Source organism: Chrysemys picta, chromosome 6 (genome assembly GCF_011386835.1).
Source record: "Chrysemys picta bellii isolate R12L10 chromosome 6, ASM1138683v2, whole genome shotgun sequence".
NCBI classification, from domain to species: domain Eukaryota; kingdom Metazoa; phylum Chordata; order Testudines; family Emydidae; genus Chrysemys; species Chrysemys picta.
In genome coordinates this window covers 980,896-1,008,885 of record NC_088796.1, presented here as the reverse complement: position 1 = coordinate 1,008,885, position 27,990 = coordinate 980,896, and the positions used below count along the sequence as shown (strand labels likewise).

General features: G+C 51.3%; 1 protein-coding gene across 2 annotated transcripts; it reads right to left on the bottom strand.

Moving 5' to 3' along the window:
- Positions 1-1,127: 1,127 nt before the first annotated feature.
- On the bottom strand, positions 1,128-27,221 carry LOC101936239 (gamma-secretase subunit Aph-1b-like). Of its 2 annotated transcripts, none has more exons than XM_042846652.2 (7): positions 26,830-27,221; positions 16,442-16,612; positions 6,561-6,634; positions 6,167-6,289; positions 3,229-3,356; positions 2,501-2,624; positions 1,128-2,182 (listed from the first exon to the last, which is right to left on the bottom strand). In XM_042846652.2, the coding sequence occupies exons 1-7, from the start codon at positions 26,940-26,942 to the stop codon at positions 1,953-1,955; spliced, it is 963 nt and encodes a 320-aa protein (XP_042702586.1). In that variant the 5' UTR covers positions 26,943-27,221; the 3' UTR covers positions 1,128-1,952. The 2 variants fall into 2 exon arrangements, with proteins under 2 accessions (XP_042702586.1, XP_005288917.1); XM_005288860.4 differs by having other exon boundaries at positions 1,128-2,187; positions 26,830-27,216.
- Positions 27,222-27,990: the final 769 nt, after the last annotated feature.

Here is a 27,990-nt window from a genome sequence, read left to right as displayed (position 1 = left end):
CAATGTGGTCGAGTGGATTCAGCACTGGACCAGGGCTCAGAACAGCTGGGTTCTCTTCCAGGCTCCCCCACTGGGCTGTGGGTGACCTTAGACAAATCAATTCCGTGCCTGTGCCTTGGTTTCCCCAGCTGTACAATACGGATAATAACCCTGCCCCTACCCCTGAAACACTGCATACGAGCTGGGTATTACCCCAACTTCACTCTAAACTGGGGGGAGAGGTAGATACGCTGGAGGGTAGGGATAGGATACAGAGGGACCTAGACAAATTACAGGATTGGGCCATAAGAAACCTGATGAGGTTCAACAAGGACAAGTGCAGAGTCCTGCACTTAGGACGGAAGAATCCCATGCACTGCTATAGACTAGGGACCGAATGGCTAGGAAGCAGGACCTAGGGGTCACAGTTGACGAGAAGCTGGATATGAGTCAACAGTGTGCCCTTGTTGCCAAGAAGGCAAATGGCATTTTGGGCTATATAAGTAGGGGCATTGCCAGCAGATCGAGGGACGTGATCATTCCCCTCTATTCGACATTGGTGAGGCCTCATCTGGAATACTGTGTCCAGTTTTGGGCCCCACACAAGAAGGATGTGGAAAAATTGGAGAGAGAGTCCAGCGGAGGGCAACAAAAATTATTAGGGGGCTGAAACACATGATTTATGAGGAGAGGCTGAGGGAACTGGGATTGTTTAGTCTGCAGAAGAGAAGAATGAGGGGGGATTTGATAGCTGCTTTCAACTACCTGAAGGGGGGTTCCAAAGAGGATGGATCTAGACTGTTCTCAGTGGTAGCAGATGACAGAACAAGGAGTAATGGTCTCAAGTTGCAGTGGGGGAGGGCTAGGTTGGATATTAGGAAACACTATTTCACTAGGAGGGTGGTGAAGCACTGGAATGCGTTACCTAGGGAGATGGTGGAGTCTCCTTCCTTGGAGGTTTTTAAGGCCCGGCTTGACAAAGCCCTGGCTGGGATGATTTAGTTGGGGATTGGTCCTGCTTTGAGCAGGGGGTTGGACTAGATACCTCCCGAAGTCCCTTCCAACTCTGATATTCTATGATTCTCCCAGCATGGCCGGTGCACTGCATTCGCAGGACCCATCCCCCACAGCCACACACACACACTCTCTTTGAGGCTGGTATTTCTCTTTATTGATATAAAAGCCCATTACAAACTCAGCCAGTCTTGGCTCTTGGCCCTGACGCCCCTGCACGGCTACCAGGGTCCCTGCTCCCCCTTCCACCCCACATCCCCAGGGCTGGTGCCAGCTCATGCGCCTCATATCCACCCCCACCAGAGAGATGGGCAGGGTCACGGATAAACCTCTGCGACCGCCCCTCCTCCCAGCACTTCTGCATGAGGCGTGCAGCTACCAGCTATGCAGTGCCAGCACCACCTGCCCACCCCCTCCCCTTTCTCACCACTCACCCCCTCCCCATGCCAGTGCTGGGCATCAGTCAGCCTCATCCTTTGCCACCCACCTGTCCTGCACTTCCCACGCAAATGCCACCCACTCTCACCCTCCATCCTTCCCAGGCCAGTACCTGGCAGTCTGTCCCATACCAGCAGCCAGGCACTTGGGGCCAGGGCTGGGAATTCGGCCCCCTGGTACAGCCACTCCTGGGCAAGGGGACAGGACGTTGCAGCTCCTTAGTGCCTGGCATCCCCAGCTTGGCCCTTGGATGTATCCTGGCAAACAGTCACAGGCCAGCACTGCTCACTTGCTCCTCAGCCCAGCCCACTGCCGGCCAGATCAGACGTCCTGGGGCCGAGAAGGACGTTCCCTGTATGGGGCAGAGCGCGCCCACCACACACACACACCGGTTGTGGCGCAGGCACAGTGAGTTCTGGAGAACCCCTCACACCATGTGTCTTTCAAGGGTGGGCTAAATCAGTCCATGTCCACAGCACGGAGGGAGAGGGGTTGGTAGGACGGTGAGCAGCCCCCGGCTATCAGACAGTCTGCTGGCTACTCCCTGGCTGCAGGAGTCCCCGGACACCTGCCTCCAGCAGGGACAGATCGGGGGACCCCCATTCCAGAAGAGAGAAATGATATTGCAGAGAAGGCAACTGTAGGTCCCAGCTGACAGCACCAGAGGGAGGGCAGGGCAGGCAGGGAGCAGCTGAGGGGGAGAGCTCCTGATGGACCCTCAGGATCCTGGCTGGGGGCTTGTCTCGCTCTGCTGCCCTATGGAGAAGTAAAGGCGAGGGGGTGAGTTCAGGCACCCAGCTCACAGGGTTCCAGAGCGGGTCATTTCCCACCCCATTCTCACCCTGATGAACAGCCCAGATTGGGGTGTTTCCCCACCTGCTAGTGCCAGGAACGGGTTAACGTCACTGCTGAAGGGGCTCAGATCAGGGCATTCTCCCAGATAATTCTGGGGATGGGCCCCAAAGCAGGCCACATCCTCCCAACACTGGGGTAGCCCCTCCCTACCCCCTCAGAGGCAGGGCCTCGGCAGGGCTCCTGCTCTGGACGTGGGGCTGGAGCGGATACTCACCCCGCAGGGACTGGAGCAGGTTCTGAGTGCAGCCTCCTGACAGGACGTAGGCCCATGCACCTGTGGCAAACATCAGCAGGTAGGAGGGGACGAGGCTGCCCACGTACAGGGGGTTCCAGAACGTCTGAGAGGAGAACAGCAAACAGAGTGAGAGGAGGGGATGAGCCGGGGGGAGCCCCAGAGGCAGTTATGCCAGAGCTGGCCTCCCCTTGAGCCCTGGCCTGCTTGGCTCAGGCCCCCTCGATGCGCTAATCTCCTTCCCTGACACTCCTGGCTCTGCACCTGGCTGAGGCACAATGCTCTGAGGGGTGTGGGGCTGGGATGCCGAGGGCACTGGGGTGTCTCGCTGGTCTGCAGCAGGACAGCGTTACCCCCCAGAGCTAGTGGGTCCTGCAGGCTCCTCTGAAGCGTTTGGAGTTTGAGGTTCAGGGGTGCTAGTGTCTCTCACTTGCAGGTGTCCATACCTAGAGGCTGCCTCTGCCCATTCGCACTCATGCAGGGTCCCACAGGTCATGGGGGGGGAACACCCAGTTTCTCCTGGGGGCAGGGACTGTCTCTCTGTGCATGCGGCACCCATCCGGACAGGGCCCAGATCCTGGGGGCACCCCGCACACCAGCCAGATAGTAATTCCTGGCCCAGAACTGCCCACCCCGGCAGCAGAGACACGGTGGTGTGGGAGCAGTCTGCCCAGCCGCCCATGTCTCCGGTTTGCCCTGCCCACACTCACCGATCCTGACACGATGAGGTGAGTGAGGATGACGGCCGCCATCTCCCACCAGTGCTGGGTCTCACAGCCATGGAAGAAGAGGATTCCCCAGAATGTGTGAAGGAAAATCATCACCATGGTCATGAAGGCTGTGAGGAGGAGCAGACACAGTCACGGCCAAGATGGGAGGCTGCCCCGGGCAGAGTCAGGGCCATGGCAGGGTGGGGCACCCATCAGCAGAGGGTGAGGAAAACTGGCTTTACCTGAGGGGATGGGCGGGGTGTGAGCAGGATGTCCGTGGGTGATGAAGGTGTGTGTGTGTGTGGGGGGGGGGGGGGCAGTAGGCAGGTAGTTCAAGGGGCTGTGGGAGTGGGGTGCCTTGAGGAGGAGGCAGTGGTGGGGGGCAGTGTGGGTGAGAAAAGGGTTGGTGGTGGTGGTTAGTGGAGACATGGCAGGAGTGGGGAGCAGACATGGGTGAGGAGGGGATGGGTTGGGTGCAGTGCAGGTTCGGGGGGGGGGCATGGCAGGGGCTGTTACACTTGTTGCTTAACTGAGATCGGGAAGCAGAGCTGCAACCCGCTCTTGTGTGTGTTCCAATTCCAATATATCTTTTTTGAGACGGGGGTGACCACATCTGCACACTGTATTCAAGGTGTGGGCGTACCATGGATTTATGTAGAGGCAACATGATATTTTCTCTTATTAACTATCCCTTTCTTAATGATGCCCAACATCCTGTTTGCTTTTTTGAGTGTTTTCAGAGAACTATCCACAATGAAATTGAAATTAATGGAGATATCCCATTTCCTAGAACTGGAAAGGACCTTGAAAGGTCAAGGAGTCCAGCCCCCTGCCTTCACTAGCAGGACCAAGTACTGATTTTGCCCCAGATCCCCAAGTGGCCCCCTCAAGGATTGAACTCACAGCCCTGGGTTTAGCAGGCCAATGCTCAAACCACTGAGCTATCCCTCCCCCCAAATGATGCCAAGGTCTCTTTCTTGAGTGTTAACAGCTAATTTAGACCTCATCATTTTATATGTATAGTTGGGACTATGTTTTCCAGTGTGCATTACTTTGCATTTATCAACATTGAATTTCATCTGCCATTTTGTTGCCCAGTCACCCAAGTTTGAGAGATCCTTTTGTAGCTCTTCGCAATCTGCCTGGGATTTAACTATCTTGAGTAGTTTTGTATCATCTGCAAATTTTGCCAACTCACTGTTTACCCCTTTCCCAATTTATGAATACGTTGAATAGGACTTGTCCCAGTACAGACCCCTGGGGGACACCACTATTTACCTCTCTCCATTCTGAGAACTGACCATTTATTCCTACCCTTTGTTTCCTGTCTTTTAACCAGTTACTGATTCCTGAAAGGACCGCCCCTCTTATCCCATGACAGCTTACTTTGCTTAAGAGCCTTTGGTGAGGGACCTAGTCAAAGGCTTTCTGAAAATCTGAATACACTATACCCACTGGATCCCCCTTGTCCACATGCTTGTTGACCCCCTCCAAGAATTCTAGTAGATTGGTGAAGCATGATTTCCCTTTACAAAAACCATGTTGACTCTTCCCCCCAACAAATTATGTTCATCTATGTGTCTGACAATTCTGTTCTTTACTATGGTTTCAACCATTTTGCCCAGTTCTGAAGTCAGACTTACTGGCCTGTAATTGCCAAGATCCCGTCCAGAGCCCTTTTTAAAAATTCGCATCACATTAGCTAACCTCCTGTCATCTGGTACAGAAGCCAATTTAAATGATAGGTTACAGACCACAGTTAGCAGTTGTGCAATTTCATATCTGAGTTCCTTCAGAACTCTTGGGTGAATCCCATCTGGTCCTGGTGACTTATTACTATTTAGTTTTTCAATTTGTTCCAAAACCTCCTCTAATGACACCTCAATCTGGGACAGTTTCTCAAATTTCTCACCTAAAAAGAATGGCTCAGGTTTGGGAATCTCCCTCATATCCTCAGCTGTGAAGACTGATGCAAAGAATTCATTTAATTTCTCTGCAATAGCCTTATCGTCCTTGAGTGTTCCTTTAGCATCTCCATCGTCCAGTGGCCTCACTGGTTGTTTAGCAGGCTTCCTGCTTCTGATATACTTAAAGAATTTTTTATTACTTCTTGAGTCTTTGGCTAGCTGTTCTTCACATTCTTTTTTGGCCTTCCTAATTATATTTACACTTCATTTGCCAGAGTTTATGCGCCTTTCTATTTTCCTCACTAGGATTTAACTTCCATTTTTTAAAGGATGCCTTTTTGCCTCTCACTGCTTCTTTTACTTTGTTGTTTAGCCATGGTGGCATTTTTGGTTCTCATGTTTTTTAGTTTGGGGTATACATTTAGGTTGAGTCTCTATTATGGGGTCTTTAAAATGTTTCCATGCAGCTTGCAGGGATTTCACTTTTGGCGCTGTACCTTTTAATTTCTGTTTAACTAACTTCCTCATTTTTGTGTAGTTCCCCTTTCTGAAATTAAATGCTAGTGTTGGGCTGCTGTGCTCTTTTCCCTGCCACAGGGATGTTAAATTTAATTATATGATGGTCACTGTTACCAAGTGGTCCAGCTATATTCACCTCGTGGACCAGATCCTGTGCTCCACTTAGGACTAAATCAAGAATTGCCTCTCCTCTTGTGGGTTCCAGGACTATCTGCTCCAAGAAGCAGTCATTGAAGGTGTCAGAAACTTTATCTCTGCACCCCGTCCTGAGGTGACATGTGCCCAGTCAACATGGGGAAAGTGGAAATCTCTATTATTGAGTTTTTTATTGCAATAGCCTCTCTAATCTCCCTGACCATTTCACAGTCACTATCACCATCCTGATCAGGTGGTCAGTAGTATATCACTACTGCTACATTCTTATTATTAGAGCGTGGAATTACTATCCATAGAGATTCTATGGCACAGTTTGGTGGGGAGATGGTGCAGGGGTTTGTAGGCCCATTGCTCACCCGAGGTCAGGAAGTAGAGCTGCGAGTCTCCATGGATCCCCACAGTGCCAGGCCCCAGTGCATCTGCCAGGAGGTTAATCATGGAGAAGGCGCCGCTCATGAGCCCGAAGCCCAGGCCAGCTACTGTGGGACAGAGAAAACACGTGTTGCTGAGCCCAGGGACGTCAGAGCCAGAGACTCTCAGAGAGGCTCCCTGACCTGTCTCCAACCCCAGAGGCCTCCCCCACAGCCTTGCACAGGGACCCCATAACACTTTCCTCCATTCTGAGGGATCCCTGGTAAGAAACCTCCTTTCCCCAAGACCCGCTCCCCTCCTCTAGGAGATGCTACCTCCACTCATCCCATGTCCCCACCACTCAGGCTGGAGTCAGCCCTGCCCCACCGAGGAACATACCATACGCCATCTGCTGGATGGAAATCGGGGAGCAGCCATCTTCGCTGAGGGCCACCAGCCCTTCGATCGCCTTCCTGGACAGAGAAAGGAGAGCGCTCCAGTCACACCCCAGTGTATGGCTGCCCATGGTGCCTGGCGTGGGGATGCAAAGCAGCATCATGGGTGCATGTAGACCACGGTGCTGGGAGCCAGGACTCTGATTCTCTGATGGGATTACTAGGCTGGTTGATAACGGTAACTGTGTAGACGTACTGTACTTGGATCTTTACAAGGTGTTCGATTTAGCACCGCACGATAGTCTGATTAAAAAATTACCTCCACACAATATCAATGAAGCGTAAATTAAACGGATTTAGAACTGGCTGACAGATCTCAGAAAGGAGTTTTGAGAAAGTGGGAATATTCTGTAATATTCTTAAGAGTCCTGTGAGCCCATTTCCCCTGTGTGCTGCATGGTTGCCAAGTGGGTGGAAAAGGGCTGTCTGCTCTCAGGGCAGGCAAAGAAGCAAAGGGGTGGGTGTCATTGAACTGTCTGGGCTTTAGGCCCCACATCAAGGGAGATCTGAGAAAACAATGGCAAATCCAATCCCTCAGACGTTGACACCCAGTGACCAAGGCCCCAGAGGGATCCGGATTTCCCACCTCTCAGCAGGGAGGCTGAGAAACATTCCCCAGCTGGAGACCAAAGGACTGGAAGTGTGAGATGCGGGATCAGAGCTGGCAGGAGTTGGGCTCTCACCTGGAGTCTGACCAAGGAGGTCAGACAGAGACAGACAGAGCTTGACCCAAGGGGTTCTCTACAGCGCAGCTGGGCTCTGGGCTGGCCAGACTGGAGGATACTCTAAGCGTCAGTTCTCTGGGCTACCCTAAGGGCTCCCTGTGCTGTGTCCAGGTGACGGACAGACCCGACTGTTCTGGCAGCGCTGGGTGAGGGTCACTGCAGATGCTGGGCGAGGTGCATTAATCCCTGCGGAGTGGACAAGCCTCCATCGGGGTTTATCTCAGTGGGACTCGCTAACCAGAGCTCACGGGGTGACACAGGGGGGCTTCAGGCCCAGAGGTCCAGTCTCAGGAGGTGGTGAAGCCGCACAGCTTATGATGGAGAAAGAGAGAGACACCCCCTCCCCCCGGGGTCTGGCCCACTGACAGGCTCCTCCTAGGGACTGTTCCAAAGCTCTGGGACAGCTGTCAAGAGGAAATCATAACTGAATGAGGCATTTCTGGTATGGTTCTAAGCCCAATGCCACTTAATTTTTTTAATCAAAGGATCTGGAAGTAAATATAAATATCACTTGTGACAAAGTTCTTCCTCTATCTTGGTGGGTCCTGCGCTTCTTGGCAGATTTTCTTGCCTCAGAGATTCACCATGTGGGTTGGGGAACAGCCCAGAGACCTTCCCCTCTGGAAGAACCTACAGTCCAGGTCAATTGGGAGGTTTGGGGGGAACCCGGGCCCACCCTCTACTCCAGGTTCCAGCCCAGGGCCCTGTGGACTGCAGCTGTCTATAGTGCCTCCTGTAACAGTTGCATGACAGCTACAACTCCCTGGGCTACTGCCCCATGGCCTCCTCCAAACACCTTCCTTATTCTCACCACAGGACCTTCCTCCTGGTGTCTGATAACGCTTGTGCTCCTCAGTCCTCCAGCAGCAGACACTCTCAGCTCCTCACACTCCCACCACAAACTGGGGTGAACTCCTTTTTAAAACCCAGGTGCCCTGATTAGCCTGCCTTAATTGATTCTAGCAGCTTCTTCTTAATTGGCTCCAGGTGTCCTAATTAGCCTGCCTGCCTTAACTGGTTCTAGCAGGTTCCTGATTACTCTAGTGCAGCCCCTGCTCTGGTCACTCAGGGAACAGAAAACTACTTATCCAGTGACCAGTATATTTGCCCTCTACCAGACTCCTGTATCCCACTGGTCTGGGTCTGTCACACACTGCTTATAAAGTCTGCTGATGACAGACGGGCAGAATGGTAAATAAGGACAAGGACAGGGCAGTCACATAAGGTAATCTGGGCCCATTCAAACAAAATGCATTTTAATACAGTCATAGGAATGCACGCCATACCTACAGAATGGGGGACTGTATCCTGGAAAGTAGTGAATCTAAAAAGGATTAGGGGTCATAGGGGATAAGCAACTGAACTGAGCTCCCAGTACAAACCTAGAATGATAGAAAATTAACACGACCCACATTAAACGAATTAAAAACTGGCTAACTGATAGGGAATCATCTCTGAACCGGACTGTTTCCAGTGGGATCCCACCAGGATTGGTTCTTGGCCCTATGCTATTTAACCATTTATCAATGAGCTGGAAGAAAGCAAAACCATCATTGAAATTTTGCAGATGACAAAAAAGAATTGGGAGAGTGGTAAATAATGAAGCGGCCAGGTCACTGATACAGAGCGATGTAGATCACTTGGTAAACTGGGCACAAGCATACAATATACACATTTTAATATGACTAGACGTAAATGTATCCATCTAGGAAGGAGGAATGCAGGCCACACTTACAGAATGGGGGACTCCATCCTGGGAAGCAGTGACACTGGAAAAGATTTGGGGTGTGGTGGATAATCAGCTGAACATGAGCTCCCAGTGTGACATGGTGATCGAAAGGGCTAATGCGATCCTGGGAGGCATGAATGGGAATCTCGAGTGGGGCAGAGAAGTTATTTTACCTCTGTCTTTGGCACTATTGGAACCACTGCTGGAATCCTGGGTCCAGTTCTGGTGTCCTCAATTCAAGAAAAATATGGATAAATTGCAGAGGGTTCAGAGATGAGCCAGGAGAATGATTAAAGCATCAGAAAGCCTGCCACATAGTGATTGACTCAAGAAGCTCAATCTATTTAGCTTAACAAAGAGAAGGTTAAGTTGTGACTTGATTCCAGTCTACAAGTACCTACATAGGGAACAAATATTTAATAATGGGCTCTTCTATTGATCAGAGAAAGGTCTGACTCGATCCATGGGTGGAAGTATAAGCTAGACAGTCAGACTGGAAATAAGGCACACTTTTTAACAGTGAGGTTAAACAACCATTGGAACAGTTTACCAAGGGCTGTGGTGGACTTTCCATCACTGACAATTTTAAAATCAAGATGGGAGGTTTTTCCTCAAAGTTCTGCTCTAGAATTATTTCAGAGCAGTTCTCTGGCCTGTGCTCTGCAGAAGGTCAGATAGATTCATAGATTTTAAGGGAAGAGAGGACCACTGTGGTCATCTATGTATGCACAGGTGATTATCGAGGAGGAAGTGATTTTACCTCTTTATACTGCGTTAGTGAGGTTGCCACTGCGTCCAATTGTGGGGTTCACATTTTTAAAAGGATGTTGAAAAACTAAAGAGGGTGCAGAGAAGAGCCACAAAAATAATCCAAGAGCTGGAAAAATGCCTTACAGTAAGAGACAAAGAGCATCTAAAGACCCGCACGGGGAGAAAATACCAGGTACTAAAGGGCTCTTTAATCGAGAGGAGAAAGGCAGAAAAGAACCAATGGCTGAGAGTAAATCGCTCAGCACAGGAGTGACTGGACAACAGCAGCTGGCCTGTACTCTGCAGGGGGTCAGACTAATGCTCCCTTCTGGCTCAAACACTATGAATCCTGGGTTCTAGGCCTGGCTCTGATGTTACCGTGCTGGGCCATGCAGTTTGAGCCCAGGCATGAAAGGGTTTTTGATACCAAACAGGGAGATGCTGTAGTATGGAGTTGCTGCGTTTAGAGCCAGCCCCGGCCCCTCACTGCCACCTGGTTTAGGCTTATGAACTTAGAACAGGGATCGGCAACGTTTGGCACGTGGCTCGCCAGGGTGCTTACCCTGGCGGGCCGGGTCAGTTTATTTACCTGCTGACGCGGCAGGTTCGGCCGATCGCGGACCCCACTCGCCGCGGTTCGCCGTCCTGGGCCAATGGGGGTGGTGGGAAGCTGCGGGCAGCACATCCCTCGGCCCACGCTGCTTCCCGCCGCCCCCATTGGCCCGGGACAGCGAACCGCGGCGAGTGGGGGGCCGCGATCGGCCGAACCTGCCGCATCAGCAGGTAAATAAACTGGCCCGGCCTGCTAGGGTGCTTACCCTGGTGAGCCACGTGCTGAACGTTGCCGACCCCGACTTAGAACATAGAATATTAGAGTTGGAAGGGACCTCAGGAGGTCATCTTGTCCAACCCCCTGCTCAAAGCAGGGTTAATCTCCAACTATTTTTTTTGCCCCAGATCCCTAAATGGCTCCCTCAAGGATTGAACTCACAACCCTGGGTTTAACAGGCCAATGCTCAAACCACTGAGCTATTCCTCCCCCCCACCTTCCTTATTCACTTTCTCCACACCAGACATTATTTTATAGACCTCTCTCATATACCCCCTAATTTATCTCTTTTCCAAGCTGAAAAGTCCCAGTCTCTAATCTCTCCTCATATGGAAGATGTTCCATACTTTTATTGCCCTTCTCTGTACTTTTCGATTTCTAATATATATCGTTTGAGATGGGGTCACCAGAACTGCACACAGTATTCAAGGTGTGGGCAAACCATGGATTTATCTAGTGGTATTATGCTACTTAGGGTCTTATTTTCTATCCCTTTCCTAATGGCGCCTGACATTCTGTTTGCCCTTTTGGCCTCAGCTGTGCATTGAGCTGAAAATTTCAAGGAACTACCCACGGTGACTTCAAGCTCTCTTTTGTGAGTGGTCACAGCTCGTTTGGATCCCGTCCCTGCCTAGGTTTAGCTGGTACAGATGTATATCGACCGCGCGCAGGTCACTTCCTTTCACTGTGCCCCTCTTTGTCTGCTTAGACTGTCAGCTCCTTGGGGCAGGGACTGTCTCTCACGCCGTGTGTAGCGCTGCACACAAGGCCCCATTCTCATAATGCAAAGGAGGAGGATTTATGGCCTGAGAGGCTCCCTTTGTCCAGCAGGCGGCATCAATCCCTGGTGCCCTCTGATGCCCTGAAGGTAGATGGGAAATAGAATCAGACTGGATGACCTTGAGAGGTCGTCCAGTCCAGTCCCCTGCACTCAAGGCAGGACTAAGTATTATCTAGACCGTCCCTGACAGGTGTTTGTCCAACCTGCTCTTCAAAATTCCCAACAATAGAGATTCCACCACCTCCCTAGGCAATTTATTCCAGTGCTTAACCACTCTGACAGTTAGGAAATTTTTCCTAATGTCCAACCTAAACTGCCCTTGCTGCAATTTAAGCCCATTGCTTCTTGTCCTGCCCTCAGAGGTTAAGAAGAACAAATTTTTCTTCCTCCTCCTTGTAACAACCTTTTATGTACTTGAAAATGTTATGTCCCCTCTCAGTCTTCTCTTCTCCAGACTAAACAAACCCAATTTTTTCCACTCTTCCCTCATAGGTCATGTTTTCTCATAGACTTTAAGGTCAGAAGGGACCATTATGATCATCTAGTCTGACCTGCACAACGCAGGCCACAGAATCTCACCCACCCACTCCTGTAACAAACCCCTAACCTATGCCTGAGTTACTGAAGTCCTCATCATGGTTTAAAGACCTCAAGGTGCAGAGAATCCTCCAGCAAGCGACCCATGACCCACGCTGCAGAGGAAGGCGAAAAAACTCCAGGGCCTCTGCCAATCTGCCCTGGAAGAAAATTCCTTCCCGACCCCAAATATGGCGATCAGTTAAACCCTGAGCATGTGGGCAAGACTCACCAGCCAGCACCCAGGAAAGAATTCTCTGTAGTAACTCAGATCCCACCCATCTAACATCCCATCACAGACCATTGGGCATATTTACCTGCTAGACCTTTAATCATTTTTGTTGCTCTTCTCTGGACTTTCTCCAATTTGTCCACATCTTTCCTAAAATGTGGCGCCCAGAACTGGACACAATACTCCGGTTGAGGCCTAATCAGCGCGGAGTAGAGTGGAAGAATTACTTCTTGTGTCTTGCTTACAACACTCCTGCGAATACATCCCAGAATGATGTTCTCTTTTTTTGCAACAGTGTTACACTATTGACTCATATTTAGCTTATGATCCACTGTGACCCCCAGATCCCTTTCTGCAGTACTCCTTCCTAGGCAGTCATTTCCCATTTTGTATGGGTGCAACTGATTGTTCCTTCCTAAGTGGAGCACTTTGCATTTGTCCTTATTGAATTTCATCCTATTTAGTTCAGACCATATCTCCAGTTTGTCCATATCATTTTGAATTTTAATCCTGTCCTCCAAAGCACTTGCAACCCCTCCTAGCAGGGTATCGTCCGCAAACTTAAAAAGTGTACTCTCTATGCCATTATCTAAATCATTGATGAAGATATTGAACAGAACCGGACCCAGAACTGATCCCTGCGGGACCCCACTCATTATGCCCTTCCAGCCTGACTGTGAACCACTGATAACTACTCTCTGGGAATGGTTTTCCAACGACTTTTGCACCCACCTTATAGTAGCTCCATCTGGGTTGTAGTTCCCTAGTTTGTTTATGAGAAGGTCATGAGAGACAGTATCAAAAACCTTACTAAAGTCAAGTTATACCACGTCTACTGCATCCCTCCTTTCCACAAGGCTGCTTACCTGTCAAAGAAAGCTATCAGGTTGGTTTGACACGATTTGTTCTTGACAAATCCATGCTGATGGTTACTTATCTCATTATCTTCTAGGTGTTTGCAAATTGATTTCGTAATTATTTGGTGATTCATTGAGGGCGGGGCCCAGACTTTACCCAGATCAGGGCTGTGCTGGCAGCTGGCCAGGGGTCTGAGGGTTATACCTGATTTTCAGAGCAGGCTGCACCTGCCTGTGAACATGCATAAGAGGCAGCAGCCTCTGGTGTCTGGGATGGGGGGGAAGGTGTCTCTTTAAAACAGGGCTCTTGCGCCTCCTCCCTCCTGCAAGTCAATGTCAATTTGCCTGAAGCTTCCCCTGGATTCTCCTGTCGGGGAGTGTCTGGAGAGGATGAGGCCGGGCAAGCCACATGAGAGTTGCACTGACGGGAAGCGGTTTATGAGGCCCAGAGCTGAAGGCTCCAAGGGGCTTTGAGATGCACAAATGCAGGGACGTTCTGTGCAGATTATACAGGAGGCAGGATGGTCTTCAGGCTAAAGCCCAGGAATGGGAGTCAGATCTGGGATCTGTTAGTGGCTGTGCTCTGACACACACTTCCTACCTCAGTTCCCCATCTGCTAACACGGGCGGTTAATACTGCCCTGCTCCGAGGGGCCGCAAGACTGAGCTCAACAGCCTTTGTGAAATGCTTCGAAAGCCTTGGATCTGATGTACTAGAGTCAGGGAAAGAATGATTGGAAGAGCTGCAGGGCTGACCTGCCTCACGGCTCCATCCACACAGGGAACCAACCCTGCAGAGCCCAGGAAGCAGTGCCAGCTCCCGACAGTTTGCCAACATGGAACAGACATTCTGGGTTTCATGCAGGAATCACTGGGCGAGGCTCGCTGGCCTGTGCTAGCAGGAGGTCAGACTGGATGATCATAATGGCCCATTCTGGCCTTACCAATCGCTGACTCTGACTCAGGGTTATAAACAAAGGGAGGGACGCAATTCCCAGCAGAGTGACTCTGCGCTTCCAGGCCAAGGCCGGAGAGCCTTGTGCAAACAGTCAGGATCAAATTTGCAGTCAGAACCACATCTCCACTGATGGAAACTTTTGTAATACACAATCACCACCCACTGGCTGCTGTAGGGAATGCAGTTCAGGAACCCGAGAACCAAGTCCTGATGCACAGATCCGGGAGCCAGAGCAAGTGAGGAGAGGGGCTGCCCCTACCCATCCTCACCCCAGAAAGTCTGAATAGACACTTCTAGAAAAGTGTCTCTTGGGCTGAGCCCAGCAGAAGTGTGTGAGGTGAGTGGAGTTGTGATCCACCAAGGCTATGGCATTGCCCCCTCCAGAGTGGGTGTCACAGGAGCATCCTGGACCCAAGACCAGGATCCAAAGACACAGAAACTGTCTGCTGAGGAGATCCGATCCCAAACGTCTCAGTAACTGCCTCGTTGCTCTTGACCTGGCTCTGAGCCTTGTAGCTCGGAATGAGCCCAGATGAGAACAGGTGGGCATAATGCCATCTCACACATTGCCTATCATCTCTACACGCTCAGTCAGGGCTTAAGGCAGAGCCCCGAAGTCACCTTCAAGCCGTCCCCCCCCCCTGCTTTGTTCTACGTACAGATCTAGGCCTGGATTCTGAGCTGAGCTTGGAGGGGGGGAGGGGAGGGGAAGGTGGCTGTGCACAGCCTTTGCAGCCCCCAGAGACTGGGACTGACCAGGGATCAGACCAGTCCCTGGCATAAATTCAAGCTGCCTGAGGCCTGCTCTAATTACACCCACTGCCCGTGATGCAAAGGGGCAGTCCAGAATAGCTGACGTGGAGAGTGCTCTGGCCGCATTCCTACGTGGTGGCCAGCACAGAGCCACTGCACTAGTGCCGTGACCCAGGAATTCTCCTCCTGGTGCAGGGGGGGGCCAAGGTAGCCAGTTAAGCCAGAATTAGGGGGCACAAGACCCAGGCCCCAAGTGTGTGAGCAGAAGAATCCTGGCGAGCAGAGTACACAGGGCACCATTAGCTGCTCAGTGCTCCAGGCCTGGGGATGAAACATAGCGCTATGGAAGCATCACAGCTGGGAGTCGAAGCAGAGACTCTCACTTGGAGAAGAAAGTGGCCCGTTTCAAGATTGCTGCAGGAACATGAAGAGTCCCTTTAGGAGAAGTCCCCGCTCAAGCTGTAACCTCCACCTCCACTTGGCCGCTTCTCCACAAGTGCCTCCACCCTTTCTTCAGCCTGGGGAGCTCAGCAGAGGGGGGGAGCTGGCAGAGGGTAGCACTTTGCTCTCGTCCGGTTACTAGATGGATGGATTCCAAAGCTGGATGGGCGCGCTGTAACAGGGAAAAGCAAAACTCCCCACTCCCAGCTGCATGAGGACATGAGAGTCAGCCCCAGTCTCTCAGATGTTCGATACACATTACCATGTTTACAAAGCTGCACAAACAACAAGGATCTGCTGTAGTAGGGAAGCTAGCGGGATGCAGAGGAGTGCTGGGTCGGGGTTGGGTCGTGGCTTGGAGCAGGATGCAGCGTAAGCACTGCCAGATTTTCAGCCACGCTGCGCTAATTTCTTGGCTTTTTCCCTTTGTGGTAAAGTAGCACTCGTAAGACTGTTGCGTTAAATGAACAGGAATCTAGTCTCAGCCTCAGCTCCAGCTTATCAACAAGACGATGGAGAGGTGACTTGCTTACAGCGTCAGTACCTTCCTGAGATGACAATGCCATGTACCAAAGGGCTCTTTAATCTAGCAGAGACGGGCTGAACAAGAACCAACGCTGGAAGCTGAATCTGGACAAATTCAGGTTAGAAATTAGACACAAATGTCTAAAAGTGAAGCTGAATCACCATTGGAAGAAACTCCTACGGGCAGTGGTGGATTCTCCATCTCTTGGTGTCAGACATCCAAGCTTGATCTTTCTGGAAGCTGCTTCAGCCAAACACAAGTTACTGGGCTCCGTGCAGAGGGAACTGGGGGAAATTCAATGGGCTGTGCTACCCAGGAGCTCAGACTAGATTATTTAATGGACCTTCTGGCCTTAAACTAGACGAATTTAATCACAATTATGATTCTATTTACTATTAGTATTGCAGGAGCACCTAGAGGCGGGAGATCAGGGCTCTTTGTGCTGGGCGCTCTAAACACCTATAACAAAACCAAAAGACAGTCCCTGCACCAGAGAGCTCACAGTCTGAATACGTAACAAGAGACGTCAGGTGGATCAAACAGACAAGCGGGGTGGGGCAGCAGGGTGAGTGTCAAAGTCCTGGCTTGTGCAATAGGCAGCGCAGTTGCAGTTTGGACTGACAGTCTAGAAAGGCAGGCAGTGTGAGGCACCCCACCCCACTCCTTACCTGAGCAACTTGTAGTAGAGAAATCGAAAGGCCTCCTGCAGGAGCACGGAGAACAGGACCCCGAATATCAGGAGGCCCTTCTGCAGCGGCTCATCCCCTGGGTCACTGGCTTTAACTGCAATGAACCAGACTAACGATGACAGGAGCAGGGAGACCAGCCAGAAAAAGGCCCTGAAAGAGAAAGAGACAGGCCATTTTGGAAAATGCAGCACCATACTGCTTGCCTGCTTCCAGATAGCCCCCCGGGTGGGCAGTGTGGAAAGGGTCCCACTATCTGCATATCAGTGGGGTGCAGCTCCCAGGCCTGGTCAGGCTCGACAGAGCTAGGGGCAGGGAGAAGTGTGGATGCCTGTAGCAGGAGTCTCAGCTGGTGGAAATCTTCAGAGCTCCATTGTCTTCCCACCTGCTGAGGGTGGGGCCATAGGTGCCTGGCCTGGGGCCTGCCCCATTAGCCTGCTCACACAGGCGCTCTCAGCTAGGGGCTCTGAGGAGCATTACAATTGTGCAACGGGGCTGGAGACCATGTGCAATCACCCAAGTGAGGTGTGTCTAGGGGGAACAGGTAACTTTTCCCCTGCGCCTCCCTACCCCGTATACATGGGGAGTCTGGCAAGGACCTGTGGCCATTCTCCCAGAGGGATTGCCAACAGGCAGCTTCATGGGAGACAGATTCCTCCTCTGGCACTGAAGCCACACTGCTGTCTGGGTGATATGAGGACTGGATCAGCCTGGGGTGCATCTGGGGTTGGCCAGTCTCTATTCTGCGCTTCCCCGTTTCTGTGATGCTGCCAAAGAAACAGCTATTTTATTTCAGATGAACTGGCTTGGTCCTCAGGACCATTAGCTGCTGCCAGGGCCTGAGAGAAAGAAAGAGAGAGAGGCTGCATTCTTCCTCCCCAGAGTGCCCCAAGAGCTGGCAGGGCCACTGTGGGCCCGACAAGAACAGGACCAGCCGAGAGGCAGAGTTACTCTGGGGGGAGCAGTGACCACAGCAGTGTGACTCCCATGCGCCAGCTGAGGGAACGAATCTGTGCTGACATCTCTCTGAGAGCGCGTGACGGATCATGTGCTAGGCCCCTCCAGGCCGAGGCCTGGTGCTCTCCTGCCACTGTCGGCAGCAGCCCCTGGGAGAGCAGCAAGACGCAGTGCCCAGAGCAAGGGGGGCCCAGAAACATGGGAAGTGGCAGAAAAACCTACTGCTAACCCAACTCAAGACCCTGCAGTGCATGGACAGAGACCCCCACGTCTAATGCCCACCCCATGACAGACAGACCAGCAAACCACAGAGTGCACAGGGACTGGGCTCTTAGCAGCGGCTCCAGAATGAGGCCCTTGTGCTCCTCAGCCAGGGAGTAGACTGGGCAGTTAGTGCCCTACCTGAAGCACACGGTGCTCAGAGCAGAAGAGAGCAAACACCTGATGGCAAGTGAAAGACACTCAGCCCCTGTCACTGCAGGTCACAGTCTCAGGCACTCTGGGGGCAGCAAGGGGAGCGAGGTCCCAAAGGCAGCTGGCTCGCAGAGCTGGGGGCTGCAGCCCACCACACACTGCACCATACCAGTTAGAGGAAGAGCTGGATTAGGTCCCAGCGGCCATGTCCTCAGGCCCAGCCAGGCCAGGGATGTCTCCCTTTGTCTAACACCTCCCTTCCAGCGCTGCATCCCCCATCCTGTCCATGCTGCACAGAGAGACTCATTCTCCCAGCTCCTATCTTCAACGCCCAAAACGGCATTGGCGTCTCTTGCTGCCATGTCACCTGGCTGCCCCGCGCCCTGCTGTCTCTCACTGAATACGGTTCTCACCTGCCCACCATGATGGAGGCACTGGAGTTATTTCTCCTCCCACTGCACCCCTGGCCCCAGCTGCCTTTTCCAAGCTGAATCTTAATTTTATTTCCTGTCCTTGTCTGCCCTGCCTGGTGATGCAAAGAGAGCGAACGCCGATGGACAGCATTGCACACATGTACACTGCTGTAAATGACAGCACAAGGGAATGGTGAATTGTCCACCAGCATGCCCCATGGCAGAGAAGTCTGCATCTCCAGTGCTGTCCGGTGGAGCTGCTGCAGGGCTCAGCCCCTGAAACCTGCAGAGGTGCCCAGCTCCTGTTCCCTGAGCTCCCCCATCCTCTCTGACCCAGGCTGCTCCAGATCCTTCTCTTGGGGCACAGGGGACTGCTGCTGGTCTGACCCGTAGAAAATATACCCAGACCTGAAAACTCCTTCTCTCAGGTCCTGCTTTATCTATCTACCTGGCCCGCATTGTGCGCACTCACACTCTAGTGTACAAAAATTAAACAATACACAACAAATGGAAGAAAGGAGAAGGGGGTGGAAATGGATTTAAATCAGAAGTTAGGAATCGTAGAACACTGAAACGGGACACAAGGAGAAATCTGTGGCCAGCAGAGATAAGGACAATAAGAGTTTTTAAAATATGTTTGAAAGAACAAGAATCCTGACAATGGATTGGTCTATTACTAGATGGAAGTAGTAGAATTATCAATAATAAATAATAATAATAATGAGAAAAGGCAGAGGAGTTCAGTAAATATTTCTGTTCTGTATGTGGGAGACGTTGTAGGCTCATCATATGACAATATCACTCTTTCCATTCCACTACTTTCTCAGGAGAATGCCCCACAGCAGCTACAACAGTTAGATATTTAAAAACAGCAGGTCCAGATAACTTGAACCCAAGAGTTTTAGAAGGGCTGGCTGAGGAGCTCGTTGGACCGTTACTGCTGATTTTCAAAGTGCCCTAAAACGCTGGGGAAAGGTGCAGAAGGCTGGAAGAAAGCGAATATTGTGCTAATATTTCGAAAGGGTAAACAGCATGACCTGGGTAATTATGGGCTTGTCAGCCAGACATCGATCCTGGGCAAGATAATGAAGCAGCTGATATGGGACTCAATTAATGAAGAATTAAAGGAGGATAATATAATTAATGCTAATCAGCATGGGTTTATGGAAAATAGATCCTGTCAAACTAGCTTGATGAGACAAGGTGGGTGAGGTAATATCTTTTATTGGACCAACTTCTGCTGGTGAGAAAGACAAGCTGTCTCCACTCTCAGTAGCTTTCCCAGACCTGAAGAAGGGCTCTGTATAAACTCAAAAGCTTGTCTCTCTCACCAGCAGAAGCTGGTCCAATAAAGGATATTACCTCACCCACCTTGTCTCTAATATCCTGGGACCAACATGGCTACAACACCACCGCAAATTAACTTGATATCATGGTTAATATTAACAAGGGGGAAGGAATGCAAGCCAAAATAGGGAAAGAATAGATTCAAGACTATTTAGATAAGTAGATGTATTCACATCAGCAGGACCTAATGAAATTCATACTAGTTCCTACTTACGGAAGCAATCTTTGAGAACTCTTGGAGGATGGGTGAGATTGTAGAGGATTGGAGAAGGGCAAACATAGCACCTATCTTTAAGAAGAGGAGCAAAGGAGCAGGGAATTACAAACCAGTCAACCTAACTTCAATACCTGGAAAAATATTGGAACAAGTTATTTAAAAAAATCAATTTATAAGCACCTAGAGAATAACAGGGTTATAAGGAACAGCCAGCATGGATTTATCAAGAACAAATCATGCCAAACCAATCTCATTTCCTTCTTTGACAAAGTTAATGGCCAAATAGATATGATGCATCTTTACTTTAGTAAGACTTTTGACACAGTCCCATGTGACATTCTCATAAGAAAACTAGAAAAATGTGGTCTAGATGAAATTACAATAAGGTGGTGCACAACTGATTGAAAGACCATATTCAAAGAGTCGTTATCAATGGGTTGCCATCAAACCGAGAGGGTCTATCTAGTGGGGTCCTGCAGCAGTCAATCCTGGGTCTGGTACTGCTCAATTTTTTCATTAATGACTTAGGATAATGGAGTGGAGAGCATGCTTATACAATCTGCAGATGACACCAGGCTGGGAGGGTTGGAAGCACTTTGGAGAACAGGATTAGAATTCACAACAACCCTGACAAATTGGAGAATTGGTCTGAATTCAAGGAGACGAAATTCAATAAAAAACGAGTGAAAAGTACTTCACTCGGGAAGGAAAAAAAAAAAATCAAACGCACAACTACAAAATGGGGAATAATTGGCTAGGTGGGAGTACTGCTAAAAAGGATCTGGGGGTTAGAGTGGATCACACATTGAATATGGGTCAACCACATGATGCGGTTGCAAAAAGGTGGATATCGTTCTGGGGCGTATTAACTGGAATTTTGTACAAAAAGCATGGGATGCAATTGTCCTGCTGTACTTGGCACTGGGTGAGGCTTCAGCCAGAAAACCGTGTCAAATTCTAGGCACCACCTTTTAGGAAAGATGTGGACAAATTGGAGAGAGTCCAGAGGAGAGTAACAAAAATAATAAAAGGTTTAGAAAAACCTGGCCTGTGAGGAAAGGTTAAAAAACACTGGCTTGTTTAGTCCTGAGAAAAGAAGGCAGGGAGAGAGGACCTGATAACAGCCTTCAATACCTTAAGGGCTGTTATAAAGGGGACTGTGATCTATTGTTCTCCATATCCACTGAAGGTGGGACAAGAAGTAATAGACTTAAACTTCAGCAAGGGAGATTTAGGTTAGATACTAGGAAAAATTTTCTAACTATAAGGGTAGTTAAGCTCTGGAACAGGCTTCCAAGGGAGGCTGTGGAATCCCTATCACTGGAGATTAAGAACAGGTTGGACAAACCCCTGTCAGGGATAGCCTAGGTTTACTTGGTCCTGCCTCAGAGCAGGTGACTAGCATTGAGGACATCTCGAGGTCCCTTCCTGCCCTAAATTTCTATGATTCCATGATTCTATTTTTTTTTTTTTTTTTTTTAGATTAAAAGTTTGGTTGCTAAAGGTAATAGTGTTTATGTAATAAATGCTGACTTCTGTGAAGCGCTTGGTACTGCACAACATTTTAATTAAAAAAAACAAAAAACTAGAAAGGATATCTCCATTAATTTATTTATTTATAATCAATCTCCTAGAACTGGAAGGGACCTTGAAAGATCATTGAGTCCAGCCCCCTGCCTTCACTAGCAGGACCAAGTACTGATTTTGCCCTAGATCCCTAAGTGACCCTGTAGCGGGGTGCTTACCCCACTCCTGCCTGAGGGGTTTAAAACAGCCCTGGCAGAGGGCTGGGGCAAAGGGAAAAGCTACTGGGCTGATTGGGGAAGTAGCCACAGCTGGGCCATGCCCCAATCAGGCCCCAGCTGGCCTATATAAGAGGCTGGGAGCCAGGAGCTCAAGAGTCTCTCTCTGCCTTCAGAGAGAAGGGCCTGGCTACAGGGAGCTAGACAGGGTACTGAGTGGCACAGGACTTGGGAAAGGCTGGGGAGCTCCAGCCTGGATAGCCCCAAGCTGTGGCCTGGTAATAGGCCAAGGGGTACTGGGGGTTGCAGAGGGCAGCCCAGGCTAGGCCAAGGCAGCAGGTCCAAACCCAACCTTGCCAGTGATGAGTGGCCTATACTGCAGTCTGCCCCAGGGAGTGGGGGCTAGTTGGTGACTGGCAGTAGCCTTATCCTGAGGTGGGGGTAGTGGGATCCCCTGGGAGGGGAGACCTAGCGTGTGTGGGTATTGCCAGGGAGCAGCACCCAGAGCAAGGGGCACAGGGGCCCTGGGAGGGACATGGGAGCTGAGAAGGCGAGGACAGGTGGATCACCGGCCTACAGAGGGCGCTCCAGAGGCTGGAGAGCTAATTCCCTGGATGACCAGCAGGAGGCACCGCAGGGGTGAGTCTGCTTCTCTACAGACCCCCTCAAGAATTGAACTCAAAACCCTGGGTTTAGCAGGCCAATACTCAAACCACTGAGCTATCCCTCCCCCAGGTGAGATAGTGCACATTAAATGGATTAAAAGCTGGCTAACTGGTAGGTCTCAAAATGTAACTGTAGACAGGGTAACAGGTTTCAGAGTGGTAGCCGTGTTAGTCTGTATCTTCAAAAACAATGAGGAGTCCTCATTCATAGATTCTAGGACTGGAAGGGACCTCAAGAGGTCATCGAGTCCAGTCCCCTGCCCTCATGGCAGGACCAAATACTGTCTATCAGAGATGGTCTAGACATTTATTTAAGAGTAAGCTTAGATAAATCTCCAGAGATGGAGATTCCACAACCTCCCTAGGCAATTTATTCCAGTGTTTAACCACCCTGACCGTTAGGAACTCTTTCCTAATGTCCAACCTAAACCTCCCTTGCTGCAGTTTAAGCCCATTGCTTCTTGTTCTATCCTTAGAGGCTAAAGTGAACAAGTTTTCTCCCTCCTCCTTATGACACCCTTGTAGATATCTGAAAACTGCTATCATGTCCCCTCTCAGTCTTCTCTTTTCTAAACTAAACAAATCCAATTCTTTCAGCCTTCCTTCATAAGTCATGTTCTCAAGACCTTTAATCATTCTTGTTGCTCTTCTCTGGACCCTCTCCAATTTCTCCACATCTTTCTTGAAATGCGGTGCCCAGAACTGGACACAATACTCCAGCTGAGGCCTAACCAGAGTAGAGCGGAAGAATGACTTCTCGTGTCTTGCTCACAACACATCTTTAATGCATCCCAGAATCATGTTTGCTTTTTTTGCAACAGCATCACACTGTTGACTCCTATTTAGCTTGTGGTCCACTATAACCCCTAGATCCCTTTCTGCCGTACTCCTTCCTAGACAGTCTCTTCCCATTCTGTATGTGTGAAACTGATTGTTCCTTCCTAAGTGGAGCACTTTGCATTTGTCTTTGTTAAACTTCATCCTGTTTAACTCAGACCATTTCTCCAATTTGTCCAGATCATTTTGAATTATGACCCTATCCTCCAAAGCAGTTGCAATCCCTCCCAGTTTAGTATCATCTGCAAACTTAATAAGCATACTTTCTATGCCAATATCTAAGTCGTTGATGAAGATATTGAACAGAGCTGGTCCCAAAACAGACCCCTGCGGAACCCCACTCGTTATGCCTTTCCAGCAGGATTGGGAACCATTAATAACAACTCTCTGAGTATGGTTATCCAGCCAGTTATGCACCCACCTTATAGTAGCCCCATCTAAATTGTATTTGCCTTCTTTATCGATAAGAATATCATGCGAGACCGTATCAAATACCTTACTAAAGTCTAGGTATACCACATCCACAGCTTCTCCCTTATCCACAAAGCTTTCTTTGATAGGATAACAAGCCATCAGATTGGTTTGACACTATTTGTTCTTTACAAATCCATGCTGGCTGTTCCCTATCACCTTACCACCTTCCAAGTGTTTGCAGATTTCCTTAATTACTTGCTCCATTATCTTCCCTGGCACAGAAGTTAAACTAACTGGTCTGTAGTTTCCTGGGTTGTTTTTATTTCCCTTTTTATAGATGGGCACTATATTTGCCCTCTTCCAGTCTTCTGGAATCTCTCCCGTCTCCCATGATTTTCCAAAGATAATAGCTCAGATACCTCCTTGAGTATTCTAGGATGCATTTCATCAGGCCCTGGTGACTTGCAGGAACCTAACTTTTCTAAGTGATTTTTAACTTGTTCTTTTTTTATTTTATCTTCTAAACCTACCCCCTTCCCATTAGCATTCACTAAGTTAGGCATTCCTTCAGACTTCTTGGTGAAGACCGAAACAAAGAGGTCATTAAGCATCTCTGCCATTTCCAAGTTTCCTGTTACTGTTTCTCTCTCTTCACTGAGCAATGGGCCTACCCTGTCTTTGGTCTTCCTCTTGCTTCTAATGTATTGATAAAGTCTTCTTGTTTCCCTTTATTCCCGTAGCTAGTTTGAGCTCATTTTGTGCCTTTGCCTTTCTAATCTTGCTCCTGCATTCCTGTGTTGTTTGCCTATATTCATCCTTTGTAATCTGTCCTAGTTTCCATTTTTTAATATGACTCCTTTTTATTTTTTAGATCATGCAAGATCTCATGGTTAAGCCAAGGTGGTCTTTTGCCACATTTTCTATCTTTCCTAACCAGAGGAATAGCTTGCTTTTGGGGCCTTTTAAGATAAACTCTTAAAAGAGAAGGTTAAGGTCTGATTTGATCAGTGTACAAGTACCCACATGGGGAACAAATGTTCAATAAGGGGCTCTTCAATCTAGCAGAGAAAGGTCTAACACGATCCAATGGCTGGACATCAAAGCTAGACAAATTTAAACTAGAAATAAGGTGTATGTTTTTAACAGTGAGGGTAATTAACCATTAGAACAATTTACCAAGGATCATGGTGGGTACCCCATAACTTGAAAAATTTTAAATCAAGAGCAGGGCTGGCTCTAGGTTTTTTGCCTCTCCCCCTCCCCCCAAGCCAAAAATGTTTTGGCTGCCCCCCCACCCCAGCTCTGGGCTTCTCCCCACACCTGCACCCTCTGCCACCCCAGCTCCTGAGCAGCTCGGGCCGCTTTGCCCAGCCCCAGCTGCAGCGCTAGGGGGCGGCCGCCCTGCGGCACTTGCAGGCGGCTTCATGCACCCCGCGGGGCAGCTCCCAGCCCAAGTGTCCTGCACTCCACGTGTCAGAGCCTGTTGGATGGCTCAGCCGTGGCCAGCGGCACGAACCATAGCGGCCCTAGAGCGCCTTCCCCACACGACACGCTGCTGCTGCTGCTGGACCCCAGCCCCGGGGCCAGCTTTGGCCACCCACAGCGGCTCTTCCACCTGGACTTCAGCGTCAGCTTGCGGGCTGGGTCAGTGTCGGGCTGGGTCGCCCCACACACAGAAAAAGGATGACCCAAATGCCGCCCCTACAAATGTGCCGCCCCAAGCACCTGCTTGCTTTGCTGGTGCATAGAGCTGGCCCTGTCAAGAGCAAATGTTTTTTGAAAAGCTCCACTCTAGAAACCATTTTGGGGCAGTTCCCTGGCCTATGCTGTACAGGAGGTCAGATGAGTCCTACGGCCCGTGCTAGAATACCATCTATACATATAAAGCAACAGAATCTAAACGAGCGTCACCACTCAAGAAAGATCTTGGAGTCATTATGGACAGTTGTCTGAGAACATCCGCTCAATATGCGGCAGCAGTCAAAAAAGGTAACATAAGAACAGGCCATACTGGCTCAGACCAAAGGTCCATCTAGCCCAGTCACCTACCTTCCCACAGTGGACAATGCCAGGTGCCTCAGAGGCAATCAACAGAACAGGGAATTATCAAGTGATCCATTCCTTGCCACCCATTCCCAGGTTCTGCTAAATAATGTTGGGAATCATTATGAAAGGGATAGTTACTGTAATAAGATAAAAAAAATCATATTGCCTCTGTATAAATCCATAGTATGCCCACACTTAATTAATGGAGATATCCCATCTCCTAGAGCTGGAAGGGACCTTGAAAGGTCATTGAGTCCAGCCCCCTGCCTTCACTAGTAGGACCAAGTACTGATTTTGCCCCAGATCCCCAAAGTGGTCCCCTCAAGGATTGAACTCACAACCCTGGGTTTAGCAGGCCAGTGCTCAAACTACTAAGCTATCCCTCCCCCGCTTGAATAATGCTTGCAGATCTGGTCACCCCACCTCAAAAAAGATATATTGGGATTTGAAAAGGCACAGAAAAGGGCAACAAATGACTGAGGGCATGGAACAGCTTCCATCTGAGGAGCGATTAATAAGATTGGGACTGTCCAGCTTGGAAAAGAGACGACTAAGGGGGGATATGATAGGGGTCTATAAAATCATGACTGGTGTGGAGAAAGTAAATAAGGAAGTGTTATTTACTCCTTCTCATAACACAAGAACTAGGAGTCACCTAATGAAATGAATAGACAGAAGGTTTAAAAACAAACAAAGGAAGTCTTTCTTCACACAATGCAGTCAACCTGTGGAACTCCTTGCCAGAGGATGTTGTGAAGGCCAAGACTGTCACAGGGTTCCAAAAGGAGCTAGATAAGTTCGTGGAGGACGGGTCCATCAGTGGCTATCAGCCAGGCTGGGCAGGGAGGGTGTCCCGAGCCTGGCAACGGGCGACAGGGGATGGGTCACTGGGTGGTCACCGGCTCGGTTCACTCCCGGCAGCGGCCGGTGCCCCCGAGGCAGACCGGACCCTGGGCTGGGTGGGCCTGGGGCCGGTGCGACGGGAGGTCAGGCTGGGTCTCCCCGGGCTGCGGGCGGGGGCCGGGACCGGGGAAGGCGCCCCCCCCCCTCGAGGCAGCGGGACCCCCCCCCCCGGGGCAGGCTGGCGCCCCCCGCGCGCTCCCGAGGCAGCGGGACCCCCCCCGTGCCAGGCTGCGGGCGGGGGCCGGGAGCGCCCCCCCCCCGCGCGCTCCCAAGGCAGCGGGACCCCCCCCGGGGCAGGCTGCGGGCGGGGGCCGGGAGCTGGGCCGGGAGCGGGCCCCCCCCGCGCGCTCCCGAGGCAGCGGGACCCCCCCCCGGGGCAGGCTGCGGGCGGGGTCCCGCGGGGCCGCGCACTCACCCGGCGATGAGGATGATGATGCGCAGCGGGTCCCGCAGCACGGTGAAGAGGAAGAGCCCGAGCGCCGGCCCGAAGGCGATGAAGGTGCAGCCGAAGAACACGGCGAGGGTCATGGCGGCCGGGGGGGCTCCGGGGGCTCCCGGTCCGGGGGCGGGGCTCGGTCTGTCGGTCCGTCCGTCCGGCTGCCTGAGCCGCTCCCCCGCCGCCCGACTGAGCCCCGCCCCGCCGGTCCCGGTCCCGGCTCCGGCCCTTCCGGGAGCCCGGTGACATCACATCCCCCAGCCGGGCCGCCTTAAAAGGGCAACGCCGGAGCCAGGGGCCCTCCGCCGGGCCGTAGCGTGGAGCCTCGGTCCTGCCCCGCCGGGCCCCCGAGCCGAGCCGAGCCGAGCCGAGCCCAGGAGCCCCCGAGCCGAGCCCCGCCCCGCCGAGCCGATCCCAGGAGCCCCGAGCCGAGCTCTGCCCCGCCGGCCCTGGGCCAGTCTATACAGGGCGGTGCTGAGCATCATTGGGCCTGGGGGTGACGGACCCGCCCCCCGCCCCAAGTCCCTGTGGGACCGGACCCCCGACCCCCCTCCTGCCAGGTCCGGGTTTAGGCCCCTGGAGAGGGGACCGGGGCTTCCTCTGCTCTGCCCAGCGCGCTCCTGGGTGCTGAGAACGGAGCAGGGCGCTGAGCCTCGGGGGAGTCGGGGTCAGTCGTGGGGACAAAGGGGGGGGGGGGAGTCTGGGGTCAGTCGTGGGGACGAAGGCGGGGGGGGGGAGTCTGGGGTCAGTCGTGGGGACGAAGGCGGGGGGGAGTCTGGGGTCAGTCGTGGGGACAAAGGGGGGGGGGGGGAGTCTGGGGTCAGTCGTGGGGACGAAGGCGGGGGGGGGGAGTCTGGGGTCAGTCGTGGGGACGAAGGCCGGTGGGGGGAGTCTGGGGTCAGTCGTGGGGACGAAGGCGGGGGGGAGTCTGGGGTCAGTCGTGGGGATGAAGGCGGGGGGGGGGGAGTCTGGGGTCAGTCCTGGGGACAAAGGCTGAGGGGGGAGTCTGGGGTCAGTCGTGGGGACGAAGGCGGGGGGGGGGGGAGTCTGGGGTCAGTCGTGGGGACGAAGGCGGGGGGGGGGAGTCTGGGGTCAGTCGTGGGGACTAAGGCCGGTGGGGGGAGTCTGGGGTCAGTCGTG